The following is a 20,006-nucleotide window of genomic DNA, read 5'->3' as shown; positions in this document are numbered from 1 at the left end:
GGCAGAGCCATTTGTCCTTGCAGAACAAGCAAGTCCTTCCATAGCAAGCATTTAGAACATGGGTACCTCCAGATCTCAGCACTACCTACCCACATGCCTCTGGCAGGGCTTCTCTAGGTGTATTTCTCTCTAGCTGGGTTGAACAGCAACTGCTCTCACTGCCAACTCAAGGACTGACCAGTAACCCTCCCTGCAGCACATCCTGCTGTCCTGGGAGCAGCTGCACCTCCACTTCCTCCTCCTCCTCCTTACACTGCTCAGGCTTGCATCTGAGCCACATCCAAACTGAGCAAAAGGAAGAAATTCCTCCTGGTTTCTCACTCCAGACCTGTAATCCTGGTTTACTGTTGGGGTGTGCAGAGAGGCCAAGTGGGAAGGTCACCACAATGGAAAGGCCCAACACAAACACGTGTGTGCAATAAAGCAGCCTCTCCAATTCTCAACAGGCGCACAGAAAATTAACTACAGCAGGCCAACTGCCAGACACCAGAGCTACCTACGGGTTTGGGAATATATACATGTGAAACTACGTAACAAAATTGTCTTACATGTAAACAAACATGTATTTGCTGGTATTTGAGATTGTATTCTGAATTCTCTTATGGCAGCTGAACACCTGAAATAATGGAAGAATCCGGGTCCAAACTGGAAACGAGGCAAATTCCAGTGCAAGGAATTCACTTTGGAAGACTGGAACTCAGGCTGGAAAGTGGTGTTCAAAACCTGCCAGCAGCTGTGGAAAAAAGGGTTTTATCTTGCCCATCTTTCTGGTCTACTTGTCCTGGTTTGGATAAAGAGAGCACAGAGCAGACACAAGAAAGGAGCTATGCTTAAAATGTAGTGTAGTGTTTTGTTCACTTATCCACACCTTCTCTAGCTGACTTCAACACAGATGTTTGAAGTCTGTCCTCCATGCATTTGGGGCTGATTCAAGTGGCTCCCTCAGAGATCTACCCTGGCTGGCCCTGGCAAGGTATCTTTCCCTTAAGGCCATACGGGTCTCTCATTAGCAATACCAATTGCATTACCATTAACAGAATTACACATTTCTCACAGCAGGTTTCCTTTGTTCCTCCTCTTCACTCTTTGCAATCCTTCACTGCCTGCACTTCTGCAGTGCTACAGCAGTAGCCCCTTTCGAAATTCACTGAACCTTTCTCTAAGGTCTAAACTAAGTGTGTTACTCACTCTTGCTTCTCTGCAGGGAAGCAGCTCTGCTGCTTCTGTTTCCTCCTCCTCAGGCTCACAGAGTAGCAAACTGCCTGGATCCAAATCACTGCTGCAGAGACTGTTGCAGCAGCTTTGCTTTGAGTGACCTCTCTTCCTAAATGAAGATTTCTTAAAATTAAATTGAATTAAAAGATTTTGATGTTTCAAAACTAAGTCTCTTTGAAAGTTTTAAACGCCTCTGTTTCTTGCAAATGGAGCAAAGTATTGAAGCAGAGATGAGGAATGTTGGTTTCATCTGCACACAGGTCTTAGGGTTGGTAGACTTTAGTGTTTACAGCACTGTGAGATTGACAATGCTTTGCACAAGAACAAGGCCTTGGTAAGAGTTGTCTGGTAGATTTCATTGAATCATGGAATCATTCTTTCAGGAAAAGACCTTTAAGATCATTGAGTCTATCTGTTAACCCACCACTGGCAAGTCCACCGCTAAATCATGTCGTTAGGTGGTGCCTAAGAGGTCCACTCAGATGACGTATTTTATTCTTAGGCATGGAACTTTGGGCTGAAGCCAATTCTTCCTTCGTATTTGTACAGTGTCTGGTGTAGTAGAGACCCTATTTCTGCTGGCACCTGTAAAAGTCATTGTGACATTACATTAAAGAATGGGTACTATAGGAATTCAGCCTTCAAGATCTACAGCATCTGATATCAAAGATAAAAGAGGCGACCTGGGATCCCAAGTTATACAAGGGTTTAGAGTAAATGATCAATCTGTTCCTTCAGATTTTGAAACCTATGGCTTTACATCTACAATTTTCTGCCATAGATGAAGTTGGATTCAAAGACTTCACAATCCTGACTTCTATTTTACCACATATGAGAACTGAGTGCTTTCCTGCCACATTAAAATGCTTCATGTTGAGTAAGCTCAAATAAAATTTTCAGATGTTATGTTTTTTTTTCCTTGATAACTGCAGCAAAAGCAGCACTAATTCCAAATGGTTAAAAAATTCCTCTTTAGTTTCTAGTTTCTGCATCCTGATCAGATCACTGGTAGGAAAGACATCTGATCACAGCTGGACACAAAATTAAAATAGTGCCTCATGGGATGCTAATAACAGATAAAAGAACAATGGAAATAAGAATTTCGAATTATAATTTTCCTTAGTGAAAGCTGCTAATTAGGTACTCATTTCTTACCTTACACAGTAAGAGGGCTTTAAAGCATTTCTATGTGGAAAGTTCCTATGCGAAGCATGTCTGTTTCTCTGCAAAAAGAAAAAAGGGCAGAGTTTCTACACCATTGCACTAATACAGATTCATTTGATGATGATCCCTGTGCTTGTCTGTTAATTAAAAATAGGTCCTTTTTTACTTTCACAAAGCTGTATAAGGAAAATCCTGTACCTGGACAAGAACATTTCTATAATGTTTGAAATTTATTTGAAAGTTTCTTGGGTTATAGTGACACCTTATGGCAGTTTTATTGTATCTAACAGAACGTTTTGAAATTACCATAACATTTTACAGACTGTCACCTATCACTATTATTAAGGAACTGCTTTAATGTTTTTAGAAATCTTTTATTTACAAGTTAGTCAAAAGATCATTCCACCTCTTCAAATTTGTATTTTCCCTTTTCCTCTTACTAGAAAAATACATTTTAAAGGGAAGTAGTCTTTGGTATTATCGTCTATCACATTTAACAGATAATCTATGCCAGGCAGTACAGTTATAACATACAATTCATAACTACCTATAGTGATGCATAATTTGTGAATAGTCTCTTACATGATAGATTCACTATATTATAGTATGTAGTTCATTGTGTTTCTCTAATACTAGATATTAACTCTTTAAAAGAAAACATAATAATAGAAATTAATGAAAAAAATGTTTCCTTTTAAACACTGTTGGAAACCAAAACTGTGGGACATGAAAATAAAGCTCAGTACTACATGAATATCAGAATTTTTAAAATCTGCTTTCCTGGGACTCTCCCTTATGTGAATTTTCTAGCCTCTAACCAGAGCTATCTCTACCTAAAGCCCTTTCCTGAAGTGCAAAGTTGGTCCCTCTAATGAGGCAATAGTTACCATAAAACATACATCTTTATCTTTTTGCATACATCTTTATCTTTGTTATTTTAATAATGCTTTCATCAAACAAGGATTGAAAGTGGGCAACAGGTTTGAAGTTGCAAAGGGCTGAGGAAGAATGAGGGAGAAGGAAGGGAGAAGTCACACTAATCTTAAAAACAGAGATGAAAATCTACAAATGCTCAAGTTGACTTGAAGAGGGAGTTGTGTTTATGCTGAACTGAAGTTAGGGTTTAGTTTTGTTAGAATAAAACAAGCTCCAGAGTACCTTTCATGTAACCTTTTCTTGTTTAAAATATGACATAGAGATGGCTTAAAATGACAAACTTTTTTTTTTTTTTTTTAGCAAAATGTTTGTTAAAATTAATATTCAAAGTTTTAACAGATGTCAGTGACTCAATATGTCAAATTTCTTACAATCTATAAATTAAAAAATTAAAACCCACATGCTTTTACCATATTTTTAAAGGTATTTCTATTGCTAAGATAGCTGATTAAACACCCAGCATCACCTACAGCTCTTTTAAAAGAATGGAAAGGAAACCAGTTCTATTTCAATTTAAAACCACTAGTTTTTCAAAATTAACAAACTGAGCAACACAGAAAGCAAATTCTCTTCTCTCACAATGCCTGCATTAAAAAGAACTGAAGAAAAATGAACTTAAACAACTGTAGCTTGGTGACCAGTAACTCACAGTTCAGGACAGTATTTTTAATTACTATTACTTTTGTTCAAATAAATTTTGTTTTAAAACACATAGATTTAATAAAGTTCTTTTCTAATGTCTCTAATCTTTATGTATATTTACATAGTAAATATTTGACCTACCTTTCACCAGAAAATGTATGCTACAGCAAAACAGGGAGTGGGGAATAAAAAGTGAATTACTCAACTTCCTAATCACAGTCATTCAATTTAACGAAACAGTAATTTCCAACAACAACAACAACAAAAAAACACAGAGAAAAGAAACATTCCAATAAGAGTGTTAAGACTAGATTAAATCAGAGCTCAAACAGCTGCCCATCAGCAGCAGCAATAGTTGTCAGGACCAGTTAGACTCTTCCATGAAACAGCATCCACCAGCACTCCCTGCAAAGGCCCCAGGAATGTGAAAAGAGCAGGTGGGCAGGAGATACAAATTCAAAGAAAATAGGTCCAACCCTGTGGGGCAGGCCTTAGATATTCTGGCATTTTGAAGATGACAGTTTCCACCCTCCTCCTTTTCTTCCCCACAGCAATTCTCTGAACTCTGCCTCTCTACACTGAAGGGTTGCTCTATCACTGGCATCTCGATTCAGTAATCCTTTGGATCACTCACCTGCAGCTGCTTTTAACATTTCTACTTCAGGCTCACACTGCCTGTAGTATAGATAACAAGGGAAACCGATGTCTATCATCAGCCCACTCCATTGGCTTGCCAGAGCTGGACCATCAAGATGAGATGCAGAGCCTTATATTAGGTTCTCTTCTGCAGCCCCTCATGGCACGGCAACAATCTCCAGCTGAAAAGCAACAAGCACAAAATTGAGGCTGTCACTGTCATAAAAAAAATTCAGCATTCCCTTACCAAGCATCACCAGAAAAAAAAAATGCCAGAAGCCCCTGAGTTGTTTTGCCCTTCTGCTTCTACACCCCTGCACTGCTTGGGAGCACTGATGCAGGAAAAAATCTAAGAGAAAGTAGATTCAAGAAATGGCTTCACCAAAAAGGGCCTGGAAAAGTAGCAGGCATATGGTCCAAAGGAAAATTCTGACAAAGGAAGTGCTATATGTGGAATTGAGCTCAGTTAACTTGGAAATTGTGTGTGAAGAGACACACAAAATTTAAGACACACTGATTTAATCTCTGCAATGTGCAGGAAATCACAGCTTTGTCCTATTTACGTCATGAATAGAATAAGGAAACACTTCCTACCCAGCAGCCTGTTAATGATCTGGTTATCTTAAGAAATATTTAGTGTTTGCTAAATCAAAGAATTTCAGCTGTATGGCTCTGGTTTGTAAAATACGGCCATGAGGATATTGCAAGAGAAATTTGCTATTTCACTGCAAATCTTTCACTTGTAATGGTTGTAAATCAGTAAGACTCAAGCAATGAATTCTTTAGGAAACATAAAACCAATAAAGACAATGAAACTAAAAAAAAAAAAAAAAAAAAAAAAAAAAAAAAAAAAAAAAAAAAAAAAAATTTAGCTAATTTAAGTTTCCTGCTTGCCAAATAAAAAAGAACAGATAAGCAATAATTTAATCCTGCACAGAATAATGATGAAAATATGCTTGTACATTATACTGAAATCACTCCAATTGCAGAAAGTATGAAAATTATGTTCTAGTCTATTTTTTCCTGATTCTCCTGTTTTGATTTTCTAAAATACAATGATTGTAAGTCACAGTTATGGTAAGACACAATTCTTTTTAGAAATTCATTAAAAAAAAAACTATCTGGTGCCAAGTTAGATTCTTCAAATGAGATTTACTGCTGTAATTATAGAGCCATCTGATTGCTTCACTAGCATTTTTCTTATTTTCGATATTTGAGGTCACTGCTGTGACATTGGCTAAAATGGTTACTCACAGCTTTTGTGCCTTAGGTGTTTATTTCATCAGCATGGCAACAGCAGGAATTACAATTCTAGATTTTTTAATTCTGCTAAAACAGAACTGCTGTAACATTTGATTTTTCTGTTCAGAAAATAAGCAGTTACTCTTCTGTGTGGTGTTTGGTTCAAAAGTCACCCGCTGGAAAGCAAGTTCTTCAAGGTTTTGATTTTGCTTACCCTTACAAGTATTAGGTGGCATCAAGCAGACAGAGAGACTGACATGAACAAAGACTGCCTGTGCCATAACTTCAGCTCCCAAACCGTTGGTTCTCAGGTAAAAGATATCAATGTTTTCATTGATGTAGTTACAAATGGAGGTTCTTCTTTGATTATCTGGCTAATTATTGCAGGAGAGTGTAAAAACTAGTCTTTTGATGTTGTTACACAAAAGGTGAAACCCTTTAAGAAATTCCATCATAAAAGGCCAAATAATAAAGGCACAAGAAAAATTATGAAACTAACCCCCTTTAGAAAATTGGTATGCAAATAGAGGCAGGTCGTTAAACATCTACCATTTCTGAGTTTCCAATCACTCCACACCCACAACTGCCTTAATCTGCAGGAAGAAAATGCAATGGAACCATAATAGTAGAGTTCATAGGCAGGTGTCCTACATCAGAAAAAAAAAAGTCTAGAGTTTAAATTTTATGTCTAGAATACTTAGTAAATTATGTCAGAGCTTGAATAACTAGTATTTATTGAGCTGCTCTTGAGTTTGTGCATGGGTAGGAGGATAAACTGAATTCCTGCTTTGTCAGTTTGGCACAAGAAATCAGAATCCACCTTGTTACCTTAGGAACCATTTTCCAAACTACTGAGCAACTGCAGTGGTCTCCAGCTGGTAACACAGCTCTACAAATGCTGATATAAAAAAGATTAATCTAAAGTTCAGGTACACGACAAATCCAAAGGTTGGACTAGAGATATTTAAGTGATGAAATACAGACAATTAGCTGCCAATATCACAGGGTTCCGGGCAAAGAAAAACCAACTGCAAAGATCTCCAGTTTCCCTGTCTGAAGGTTTAGGCTATCTCGATTCATGAACGAGTTTATTTATAAAGATGTCAACTTTACTCCACAACAAACCAACCCAGAACATCTGGATTTCAGCACAGAAACCTTCTTGCTTAAGAAACAGGCAGTGGTTATGGATCCTACCAATATGCAGAAATGGAGAGACAAAGAGAACATTACCAAGGTGAAGGACGTACCAGTCAGACCAGGACTGTGATTAGCTGAGCAAATTAAGCCAGGCATTTGTTCAGCAGGGGCTGGCATATGACAGGACTGTGCTCACTTGATGGATACAGTAGTGGAAGGATAGGGGCTGCTCTCATCCTCACCAAGTGAAAACAAAGAGAGCATAGAAGCCACCTGATGCTACCGGTCCATTTTCACCTAATCTATCTTTTTGTTTCTTTATTCTCTTCTCCCAAACCATCTTTGGCAAACAATGTTGATTCTAATCAAATCAGACTGAGATGTCTTGTACTTGGAATGATTTATACCATACAAAAATCTGAGAACTACAGTCCTTCAGAATGTTGGCAAACTCTAACCTGACAAAGCAGCATATCTTGAAACTCAGGTTTAGAGAAAGGGCTGGTTTCTGGGTCAATGAGTTATGAACATGCAAATTGAGATCACTATGTGTCATCAGAAAAAGTAAATGCTCATTTTAGAGGCATTTACTGTGGCAGTTTTTCCCCAGAACTTTTACCACTGCATGAAGGTAATATGTGATGACATTTTACAAACATCTGGACAGCAATCTCTAAGAAATTAACTCAAAAGTACATGGAATAAAATGTATTTCGAACAAAATGTACAAGGAAAAAGTTTTCTGCAGAAGTTAGTATTAGTAAATTTAATGAAAATTATCAATAAAAATATCTTCCAATGTGAAAATATGAAAAGTTCATTTATTTCCATAGGCAACCTAATTCAGAGTACAAAGTGATTTGTATTTCTCAGAACTGTCACTGTACCTTTTACATAGCTTTAAAGTAACTGTTTCTACATGTTGATACAAGAATAATTTTGGTTTTGAAGAGCTGTCCAATAAACCAGATATGCACTAATGCCATGCTATGACAGTTCTATTTATGAATCACAGCTGACACAACAACATCACTTTATAAATCTCATGAGAATTTTAATGTTTTACAATCAGAACATAAAACTGCCACTAGTACAGAAACTGTACAATTAGACAAATAAACAAGTACTAAGTATTTTGCACAAGGCCTGAGTTCACTATAACACATTTTGATTTACAGCTTCATCTCAGAAATCTGTACAGCAGGTAGACCTGTTTCAAAGAACTTGAAGACAATACAACTTCAGAGCTTATTTGCTATGTGGATACAAGGGTGAGGCCTGAAAGGCAAGAAGATTTGGTGTATTCTTACTGCCTTGTGTAATTTTCTTGCAAAGCAGTCAAAACTTAATGGAAGGTAAGGTACAAGGCAGAACCTCACTTGAAAATCAGCTAACTCATCTGAAATTCTCCAGATAGGTTTCCTCACAGCTTTCCAAAGGAAAAGTTCACAATGAATATATAAAATGCAGCATATCTCTTAACAAAGAAAAAGAATGGTTACATATACAACAGAGTATTTTTTCTATACTCCTCCTCCCTATGCTTCTTTCATTGGAAATGGCACAAATCAGCAATATCCCACCCATCCCCAATAAAAAACCCTAATCAATAAGCAAAGCTCACTCCACCAACTTAATTGTAATGCAAGATCCAGTAATCCAAAATCCAGTGTCATAAACTTATGTTTTAAAACCTTTCCTTTTCTGCTCAAGTCACATGGATGACTTAGTAGGCAAACTAAGCATGTATTATTTATTACAAGTATCATGTAATTCTTAGTCTGTATAGAAGCTTTATGGAATTAGATTCAAATCTAATTTCTCATTTAGTCTCTTTTTGGTGCAGTTGAAAAGTCAAAAAAATCCTATAATCTAGAATATAATCACACTTATCTATCTACAGACACAGATAACATTACAACACGGGTTATAATACAAAAGTCAATATACATTTTTCCTACTTTAAAAGGCAATTAGGGTATTTGTTAAGGTTCCACATAAATGTGAACCAGTTGTTGCTAAAAAGACAAAACAGAAAAGGAAAGTTTTAAAGAATAAGGCTTGAAATATTGTGCACCTACACATATAAAAATTCAGCCTTTTACTTGGGGTACTCAACACCTGTGTAAGGCCACAACTTACCTACAACATTTCTTAATCACAGTGAGGAGAACACAGTATCTTCATTAAAACAAACTAGGCCATTCTACCCATGCTCCCAGTAAAATTTCTCTCCCCATCTCCCAAATAATTGGTGGACTCCTTTACCTTTCAAAAGACTCCTGCATAAACAAGTTCCATGGGCTGTTCTGTGCCTTATTCACACCACTTGTGTGACGAAAAGGAACAGAAGATCGGTTCCCTCCTCCAGTGACACCTGTGCCATTTCATTCCCAATTTCTCTCAAGAGTCAGAACTAGGGGTTTCTAAGCTAATCTGAAACTCAGTATTTTAAGGTTCTCCATCAGCTAAAATAGAGGTTTTTCAGGCATCTGTAATACAATCCTTCCCTACAGCAGGATTAGTCTGCTTTCTATGACTGAGTTTTGAGAGGATGCTTCAAACACTTTCATACTTAAACCCAAACAGAACCAAGGGCTCTAAGAAGGAAAACAGTTGTTTGGTGCAGTCATGTTCATTTAGCATACACCAGAGCAATCAAAGCACAACTGATGCAAGATGTGGAGCTATTTTCACTTAGCTTTTCCTTTTATAGTAAAAAAAAATAGAGATGAACCACTTGAACAATACGAACTTAATCCCTTCCCTTTACCTCTCCTTTACAAATAAATGTAAACTAGATGGTCTGGGCACTTCAACCCAGACCCTGTTTCATTTCCACAGTAGAATGAAGACATGCTCAGAGTGGGTGAGCACAGTGGGTGCACAATGGGTGCTCTGATGATACAACCTGACAGGCTTTCACATTTTTTCCTTTAAATTAGGTTGACTCTGAAGGGCAGAAATCTAGTGCAATTTACAGTCTTCCTCGAGGCATTGTAAATAATAACTTATTATCAGGTTACTATTTCATTAACAGCATTTGCAGTTTCTTAATCAGGTACCAGTTTCAAACCTGTGTTTTCCGTTTTACTTTACATGAGGACTAGGCTGACCCTCTGCTTAGGCCAAGCTAGATGCAGCACTGCTTTCCATCCAAGCTCAGCCACAGGAGGCTCCTGGAATATCCACATTTTGTAATATTTCCCCTCTGTCGTTCCCAAAACCCAACCTGGATGTGAAGCACAATTGCTGCTCTCAAACAATTCACTCTGGCCACAAAACAAGTCTTCCAGCCTCTTGCAGGGCCTCACAACGACAACTTCTAAGTGGAGAGATCAGTTGGCCAAGGCCTCCTAAAGAAAAACTATTGTAGCAGGAGCCAAGTAGCACATGGCCATGGTGACTTACCTCTTGCAAGTCCTCTTTCCTTTAAGTTAAGAAGAAATAATTCAAGAACTTCGAACACACTGGGTTTCCTCACACACTAAGCAGAAACCGTCTATGTGGAAAAGGAATTGGATTCACGACTTTAAAATACAGTATATATATATATTTTTAATTTTTAAATAACTGGAAGATTTTGTGAGAGCTTTCATGAGCACCCTTTTCAATTTTCTTAGTTGTTATTCTACTCTTGACATTCTGAAAATTGCAGCAAACAAAAGAAATCAAAGTTATGTTCTCAAATATAAATGGAAAAAAGTCCTATTACTTGAGTCAGATAAAGACCTTACTCCACTTCATTACCACTTCATAAAAGAGACTCTTGTAATTTGAACCGGTAAGATTTTTTTTTACTTTGTTCTTACAAAATAGATTATGTTCTGGTATAGCCCATGCCAAAAGCACATACCCCAAATCACATGGCTGAGGAAGTCTAGTATATAAAATCAGATCCTTTTTATTCATTTAACTTTCCCTGCAATAGATTAAACTAAATTCAGTTCTGAAAAGCTCCCAGTCCAGAGAGATCAGTGACTGAAACCCCAGATCAGAACACCGATTTTTAAGACTGCCTTTGCCATAGATGGATTCATTTATAATACACTGTAAAGTCCTATGAGATGTTGTTTTCAATATAAACTTACTTTCCAAATAATTTAAAGGAACACAGATTCAAGTAATTCTTCAAAAGCTTGCCTTAGGTTACCCTAACAAAACACAGCTTCCAAGAGTTGACATAAAAGATAACATTAGTGTGACTGAGAGAATGGAGTGCCAGCAACTGTAAATGAACTTAAATAGTTCAACAGTTCTAGTATTGTACCTAAATTGACATGGATATTTTAACATAACCTACAATGCTTACCATGAATATTAACAGCACATAAGCATCACAATGTACTAGGTATTGTTTTCTAGACCACAAATTTATTGGTCCCAGGTATTTTAAAATAATAGGACGAACGCAGCAGCTATAATACATGAAGGAATCTTTAAGAAATATGCTTAATGCTATGACCGCTTAGAACTGTGGAAGTATAACAAAATACAAGTAATATTTACAGCATAAGGCCCTTTGGTTTCTTAAGCAGCAAATGAAATAAGAGTTTCTTCAGTGAAAGGCTTTGAAAAATTAAGCAGGTAGGCTTTCCATAAAAAAGGTAACTAGTTATTTCCTTCTCAAAATAACCATTTATAGTCTTCAAAACACTAGGTAAGAAAGCTCTTGAAATTCTTAGGGAAAAAGAATTAAACTCAACAATATTATCTGACAGAGCTAAGATTCCACCATGGGCAAGCTGAACACGCACCTTCTAGAAGTAGAAGAAACTAGTATTTGGACATCTGGAGACCTTTATTGAATTTAGAGTAATACAATAAAAAGGATCTGAAATACCTGTGTATTTATCATACAATATGTATTTGAGAAATCACTTCATATCAATCTATCCTTCATAAGGACTTGATTTAAACCAAAATTAAAATGAAATAGTTCATTCTAGTCAAGGCAATTTATGGCAGTCTGCTTTTTCACACAATCCTGTGCAAATTGTATAAGGCGATCCTTTTTCATTGTCTCAATTGAGCCAAAACTTATTTATTAATTCAAGATATTTCTGTGTAACTATATAACGTGCACTTAGTTACACAGCTGGGGCAGTCAACATGTGAATTGTACATTTACATTCATTTTGTGAGGTTCCATAACTTCAGGGTTTTTTCACATCAGTTAAAAGCAGTATTGTATTAGCCAAAACAATGGAACATATAGTAAATGTGATTAAATCACCACACATATTTTAAAATCCTGCTTAAGTGGTATGTTGCTTTTGCTATGGGGCTTGTAACAAGGATCTGGCATTATAAAAAAGATTGTAAACCAGCATGACCTTTGAAGCAGTGTTCTTATTCTGTCCCAAACTTGAACCAAATTTTAAAACAACTTCTTAGGCTTGATGAATCTTTTTATAGTTTACTACTACATTAATTACATTAGCTTACACAAGAGAAGAAAGTCAAAATATACTGCCTTCTTAGTCTTGCCCACAGTTATCTGTTAAGAGTTCTCTCTGTATAATTTGGCTATCAAAATTTTTGGGTCAGTGTAATAATTTTCTTTTTGCAAACTGTCATAGGACAAAATGCCACCTTGAGACAAATTCAGGCAACATGAGTAATTCTAGATTTGCATCCAATAGCATCATTATCCCCTAAGCACTTTTGCTGAGCTTAAGAAACAAAATTTTGTAGGAAATTTCATAGGAGTTGACTGAATTCACCTCTAAATAATTTTGATATACTTCTTTTTCAGTTGAATATATGCATCCTGCCTTCAGCACTCTCGTGTTGGTAAAGAGACAGGAAATCTTCAGCATGTAAGATGACTCTGCACTTACACAATTCCACTGCAGTACCAGGTGAATCAAAGATCAGCCTTTTTTCCTGTCCAAAACTCTTTAGTTTGCTGGGTTGAAAGTTTCCCCAAGTCATGTTTTTATTAATCAAAACAAGATGTTAATCAGCTTACCCATGATTCAAATTTCATCAATCTTTGAAAGAAGAAACCAAAACATTTTACCCAAAAAGATCTTTTAAGTCATTGCTAGCTGAGCTGCTGTTTGTCATTGTGTTTGCTGGTTGTGCAAAGTTCTGAGGAGAAAAGAAAGGATTACCCTGTATACCAAAGCCTGGCTGTGCTATCATGTTCATCTGAGGTCCCAAGGCTGTATTGCTCGCATTCGGGGACCCTGGTGGTGGCACAAACTGATTAACCCACTGGCTTGATTTCTGTTGAGCCAACTGCTTCATGCTAACTTTGGGTTTTTGAGGACCAAAAAGATTATCTAAAGCAGACATATCTGGGGGTCTGTTTTGTTGTGTCAGTGGAGAGATTGCAGATGCAGCATTCATAGGACTGTAGTTTGGCATATTGGCAGGTGGTACAATGTTCATCTTGGTTGCTCCTGTTGCACTTGGACCACTGAAGAAATTCTGAGTAGCAAGACCTGCTCCCATAGTGAATCCAGCAGTTTGGAATCCCATATTTGTATTTAGTCCATTTGTCATATTTCTCTTTGTGCTGTCAATAGGTGATGAAAATCCCATTCCAACACCCACAGAAGGAACAGAAGCGAAGCTGCTTGAAGATGCAGCTTGAGCTTGGTTGATAGGACGGCTGGTCAAAGATGACATATTATCTATCAAGGTATCTGTCAAGTCTTTTGTCTGCAAAACACATAAAATGCAGTTAAATGCTTTTCCTCTACAGACACTCTGGCGACAGTATTTTATCATTACCCCTGCAGACCTGGCATTAATTTTTCAGAAATTAAAATTCACTGCATCAAATTGGGGATGAAATATAGTAATACACAAGAGAAATTACAATATTTGTGCTCTTTGCTACTTAGAACTAATTGTTATGCAGCTTTGACATCTAAGACTACACAAAGTACTACTGTGACTATTTGCTTAAATGCCCCATTCCTATCTCCAAAACCTTTATATATTTCCTTAATGAACTCTTCAGAGAAAAACTTTTCTTAGTATGCCCTCTTCCCTTATCTAGTACAATGACTTTCCAATAATAATGATACCCTTGGCAACTCTATCAATTTAAAAAGTGGGAATATTGCTAACGATGCAAATGAAAGGCACATGAAAATTTAATTTTTCTCAGCTGTGCCATTGTACTACCAGAAAAAAAAACAAGAGTAACTCGCAGGACGAAAAAAATGCTAAATGCATACAACCCCTGAAAAAGCATCAGAGCTCCAATGAAAACAGTGCAGTTGTTTGATCTCTCTCACCTGCTTCACTGGAGGTGTTACTGTAGTTGCTTGGGGCTTAAGAGGTTGCTGGCTTTTCAGTTTCTGTGCCTGTTCCTGTTCTTTAGCTAACTTTTGCTTCTCTTCCAGTGTAAGTGAGGCCTTTGAAAGGGAAAGTACTGACAGTAAGTTGCACAAAATGGTTATTCTGACATTCATATTTTTATTTCATACTAGCACTGCCGTTTCTATGTGGTAAACCATACAATTATTTACACAAAAGAGAAAGCCAATAAGCAAAATCTATTAGAATATTTACCATATTGCTAGAAAGTACTTAAAGCAAATAAATATAATATTAAGAGCAGCCTAATGAGAAATTTGGGCAGATTTTAAATAAAAGAGACAGATCAACAAAACCAATTTAGTTTTGTTTCCTTACTGGCATAAGAAATTTAATTTTCTTGAACTGGGCATAAGAAAAAGTGTTCTTTACAGTTTTTGTTTTTATATAGTTATTTATTTGATCTAGAAATGCAAATGACCATGGAGTTGAAAAGGGAATTTCATTTTAAAACTATTCAAGAATCTTTTGAGGATTTTAACTCCACTTTTGTTAATAATAAAGGATGAAATAATTAAATCAATCCCTCTTTACTGGGAGGATTCAGATAACCAGAAAATAGAAATTATAAAACATATAGATTCTGGGAAGCCATTTTTTGTAATTATTAGTATGAAAATAATTTTACAATACTCAAGTCTTATGTTTACTGTATTACCATTTATGGTTTATGTTATGCTATGTTTTTTCTTTGTGTCTTGTATTTAACCACATATTGACTGTTTCCACTAAACTTGGAAAACTACAGTAAAAGTTACTACTTAAAATTCTACATTGTATTTTCATTTCTCTTTGTCATTTTATCATAAGGATCCCTATTTCGCTTTTCCTACTTAAATCCAGTGGTGAAGTTTTAGTTTCATTTAAATCTACAATTAAGAAGTAAGAAAATGACCACAAATTTATAAACTGAATTGCTGCCTACTTAGTACAAAGCTATTTTCAAGGAAAGGCATAGGTAGAAATTGAAGGATATGATTTGAACTTTTTTCTTGCACCTTCTCCTGTGACTATGTATGGTGGTGTGCTATATATAAAAGCACTTAGTTTTTCTACTAAAGCTTTAAATATGGTATATATTTACACATACTCATTTTCTGCAACCCCATCCATTTTGTCCATAGACAGATGGACAAAAAAGAATTACAAAATAAAATAAAGCACACCTTTCTCTGTATTGATGACATCTCATTCTCTTTACTATCAGATCCACTAGTTAGAAGGTCAGTTCCATTATTAAATACCTTGTCAATCTGTTTAAGTTCAAAGAAAAAAAACCTTCATTATTTCAAATACTGTAATTTAAGGCTATGTAAATATCATCTAAGTGATTTTAATTTTCAGTGTTCTATGTGTAAGTTAGATATTGTTGCTTACCTGATTGCCTGTACCACTAGATCTTGCCTCCTCAGACCCACTCATTTGGTTGGCTATGTCCAAGGATCTACACAGTGGAGAGTATATTACGACAAGACAACTTTGCAATCACATCCACAACATTAACAATGCAGATTATTCTTCAGCATTTAAATAATACCAAACAACTGCATTATGAGAGCAACCAATTTTATGTAATGACTTCAGAAGACTGGCAAATATTCTTTGAGAAATAGTGAATGTCTCCTAGCAATTTTCTGTGGTCTTCATTTCTCTCTTTGAGCAGGGTGACCCAGACTTCAGATATCCCAAATTATTTTGTCTCAGAAATCTCACCTCATATCAGGCTCCATAAAATATATCCAAATACTTTAAAATATCGCAGCCTTCTAAAAGTCTGCACTGTTTATGTTTCTCTGGTATGGCTTATTTCTCAGCAACTACAGGAAAGCAATTTGCACACAGAAGCAGATCTTCCGACAACTGTGCTTACTTGAGGTAATTCCCTCAAATTTAGAATAGTTTCATTGTTTTATTGCTATGGCTAGAGTTCTCTAACATTAGCCAAAAAATGACTACTTCTCCAACACAAACATTAACACTTACTTCTGTTGCTCTTGCATGACATGAAGTTGCTCAAGTTTTGTTTTATGCTCTGCTTCCAATCTATTGAGCATATCTCTTATAACACAAATAAAAGAATTGAACTGGAAAAGAAATACATAACAAGTTTGGATTTTGCAGTGATAGAATTCAGATAGGTGTAACTTAGCAGGTAATACTTCATAAACCTACAATACACAACGTCAGATAAAGTGAAGTCTTTTAAACAATTTATACTCCACCTTCATTATTGTGCATTAGATAGCAAATTACAAGCAGAGTGCATACTGAAACAGGGAAAAATATAGGCCACTAAAAAAAATTGAAATGGGGCACTGCAGACAAAACCTCCACATTACCAGATTCATTCTCAAACAAACAAACCAGCCTATTACTCTCTTTCCCAATATTTCACAGCAACATAGCATTTTATTTGAACACTTATTATGTTAGTAGCTAACTCCTTTTGCAGGGTATTTGGAAGGTTGACAGTAATAATTTTGAAAATTTACACCAGATCAGTTAAATACACTGAAAAATAACAATCTTCAAACACAGAAATACAGTAAAATCGAGAAAGATTTTGGTATTGTTTATTTTTAGAACAGACACAGACAGGCAGCAACAGATGAATTTTTTTATGATGACTGCTTAAATTTATTCTCTGATAACTGTCAAGGAAAAGCATTTAAAACAGTCATGTTCCTACCTGATTGAGATTAAGATTGTTCTCAATACTAAGAGGAATCAGATGGGGCAATACTTTTCCTGCAAGCTGTTCTTTGGTAATTCCCAACTTCTTGTGAGTAAATGTACATTTGTAAATACCTAACATGGAACATAAAAATAGCAGAAATTGTTAGGTTTAGTAAACAATGTGAACAAACTCGAAGTCCCACGCTCATATGTACTGATCATCTGAACAACCACTGTGTTTGTGTGCAAGCAGGGACAAACATGACCAAGAGAATCTTAAAGGCTAAGTACTGATGCACAACGAACAGGAAGAGGCTTTGCTACAGCTCAGAACAAGATGATGTCCAAAGACATACTTCGCAGTTATGAAATCTGGTATTAGTCAATGTATTGTTGTGGCCAATTATCTGAGAAAATGCATCTTTGAATAGATCATGTGCAAGTGATTTGCCACAGACTGACACAGCGCCACTTGAGAAATCCTGAGAGAGCCTGAGTATATAAAAATGATTTCAGCCCATTATTTCCAAACTAGGATTCACTTACTCACTGTATCTGAGTAGAATTCAGAATCAACACAATTGAAGCACAAAATAGCATCCCTTATTCTTAGACAGCAAATAAAATCAAAGCTGCAAGGATTAAGGAAAATAGGCAGCTTTAAATCAGTACAAACAAGATGCCTTCTTGCTGCTTTTAAGCAAATAAAAATTATGCTGCCATCACATATTAGTACAGTGTTTAATGATGGTCACAGGCAGTGCAGCTCAGCTGTTACAATTGGTTTACACAACTTTGGTGTCAGGAGGAGAAATAGGCAAGCACCAAGTGGCAGTAGGAAAGCTTAGGTGGGAGTGAGGTCTCCTCTTCCAGAAGTACCAAGCCATTAGGTTTTGTTAGTAATTTTGTGAGACTGTGTTCCACTTCTGCACACAGGCACAACTACATGCCTGAACATTCAGCAAAATGAGTCTAACAAAACCTGCAGTAAAGAACAGCAGATTCATACACCATCATTTATAGCATCTGCCAAGCAAGAGTGGTAGAAAGTGGCAACAATAACATCTCAAAAGCTCCTGCATCTGAAAGATGACAGCTCATATATTCTTCTGAAGAAACCAGCCTCTCTGACTGTGCAGCACCCAGTCTATGTAAGTGTCACAGCCCATGAACTGCAGTGAGTACTCAGAACTGCACCAGGCCCTGAAGACTAAAAATATACGTACTAGTCCTCAAATGTCATACATAAGGTAACTGAACAGGGACATACTCAAGAACCAGAGAGCTTTTAATAGTCATTTTAGTGATACACTATGTAAACATGTTCAGTGATAACACAGAAAGCTCTTGGATTTATAATACCAAAACACAAAAGAGAAAGTTGGAAGTATTAATTACCTAAAATTCCCATGAGCACTGCAGGTTCCTTTGATGGAATTTGTTGTAGAAAAGGTAAAATATCATCAAGCACAAACCATTTATCCAAGTACTCCAAAATCTTGCCCAAGCACACTAGCGAATTTACCCGGACCTGTGAAGAATGGTAAAGATTAAACAAACTATTTATAGAAGAAAAACAAAACAGCTTTACAAAACGTGTAAGAAAATCTTTGTACTGAAAAATTCAAGACAAGGTAAAAAATGCTTTTGCATCATGAAAGAAAACCACTTGTTTTTATGCTCACAAAAACTTGGCATTTCTGCATGACAACATTGTAAATGTATATTAATGTGGAACGCACTGAAGTAATTTTTACAACATTATTAACATGGTAAGTTGTTAACAACTTAAAAAAATGTTAGAGCAAAGAAATTGTGCTTTTGCACTTTTAAGATGTTTTTTGAAAAAAACTTCAGTAAGAAATCAGAACACATTGATGGGCTTTCCTTTAAAGACACAACATGGTAAACCCAAAGTAACTAAAGATTACAACATTTTCTAGAACATGCTCTACAACACTAGAGAACATTACAATGATACTCACAGCAAGAGAAGAAGTTTGCAAACATGCATTTTTAATTCTTGGAATTAATGAATTTTTCATTGATGGGTAATCTATTAAATTGGCAAACGTGGGAATTATGTTTAGGCAAAGCTCCTAAAAAAAAAAATCCATACAAGTTTAAAAAGAAACATGCATATTTATTATAAAATTAGTACTAATATAACTCAATACCAGTTAGTTTGAAATATCTTCTTAACCTTTCCTCTTAAGGAAATATGTTCAACTAAGCTGACCTTAATCTATCAGACTCACTTAAAAATAGCTAGAATAATAAAGCATCATGGTATGTATACAGAACCTTCAAAAATGGATTTTAGAAAAAAGATCATTCATAAATTCATAATATTTAAACAGCAAGAATATACTGAATTTTCATGAGGCACCTTTATATAAAACCCAGCTTTTACTACAAAGTATTAAACTCCTACATAAATCAAGAAAATTTCAATTATTACTATCAGTAATACTGCAGTACAATGACAGACTGCATGATAAAATATGTAAAGATAAACCATACTTTGGCAGAGAAAAAATAAACACACAATTTCACCCCAATCTCAAAAATAAGAGACAGTATAGACGTTGCAAGTAAACACCTCAGTAATCAAAGTACTGATGCAGCAAGAAACTTATGTTAGGTACTTAGAAACAAAAAGCTTTGTCCCTAATATTACAAAGGCTTTGCAAAGGCAGAAGTCACATCTGATTATCCAAAAATGCCTTTGAGAAATATTTTGTTTCTTTATCTCTTACTCCTGAACATTTTTGGGTAACTGAAAGTTAACTGCAGTTGAATGATTAAAAAAATCCCCAGAAGAACCCTAGAAAGTTAGAGAAAGCATACAGAAAAAAAAATACTGATACACAAAAATGTCACAAGAATGTACATTAATATGATTTTGCAGCATGTTAGGTCTCCTGAGGTAATTGTCAGGACAGATGTTCTCAGCAGTGGGAGCTCAGAATAAGCCAACTCTCACTGACTGGTACGAGCATGCATGTCTCTCATGC

The 20,006-nt window shown here is 36.0% G+C and overlaps 1 protein-coding gene across 2 annotated transcripts in view; it reads right to left on the bottom strand.

The window, feature by feature from the left end:
* Positions 1 to 7,776: 7,776 nt before the first annotated feature.
* SCYL2 (SCY1 like pseudokinase 2) overlaps positions 7,777 to 20,006 on the bottom strand; it is a 33,291-nt gene continuing 21,061 nt past the window's right edge. For both annotated transcript variants that reach the window (XM_066319348.1, XM_066319350.1), the window contains 8 exons: positions 18,975 to 19,088; positions 18,388 to 18,520; positions 17,003 to 17,121; positions 16,297 to 16,397; positions 15,691 to 15,757; positions 15,480 to 15,566; positions 14,232 to 14,351; positions 7,777 to 13,647 (listed from right to left, as the gene is read on the bottom strand). In XM_066319348.1, the coding sequence (XP_066175445.1) occupies positions 12,997 to 13,647; positions 14,232 to 14,351; positions 15,480 to 15,566; positions 15,691 to 15,757; positions 16,297 to 16,397; positions 17,003 to 17,121; positions 18,388 to 18,520; positions 18,975 to 19,088 (1,392 nt within the window). In that variant the 3' untranslated portion in view covers positions 7,777 to 12,996. The remainder of the gene's footprint in view (positions 13,648 to 14,231; positions 14,352 to 15,479; positions 15,567 to 15,690; positions 15,758 to 16,296; positions 16,398 to 17,002; positions 17,122 to 18,387; positions 18,521 to 18,974; positions 19,089 to 20,006) is intronic.

Source organism: Sylvia atricapilla, chromosome 5 (genome assembly GCF_009819655.1).
Source record: "Sylvia atricapilla isolate bSylAtr1 chromosome 5, bSylAtr1.pri, whole genome shotgun sequence".
NCBI classification, from domain to species: domain Eukaryota; kingdom Metazoa; phylum Chordata; class Aves; order Passeriformes; family Sylviidae; genus Sylvia; species Sylvia atricapilla.
Note: the sequence above shows the minus strand (reverse complement) of the source record. Positions and strands in the feature narration are given on the sequence as shown.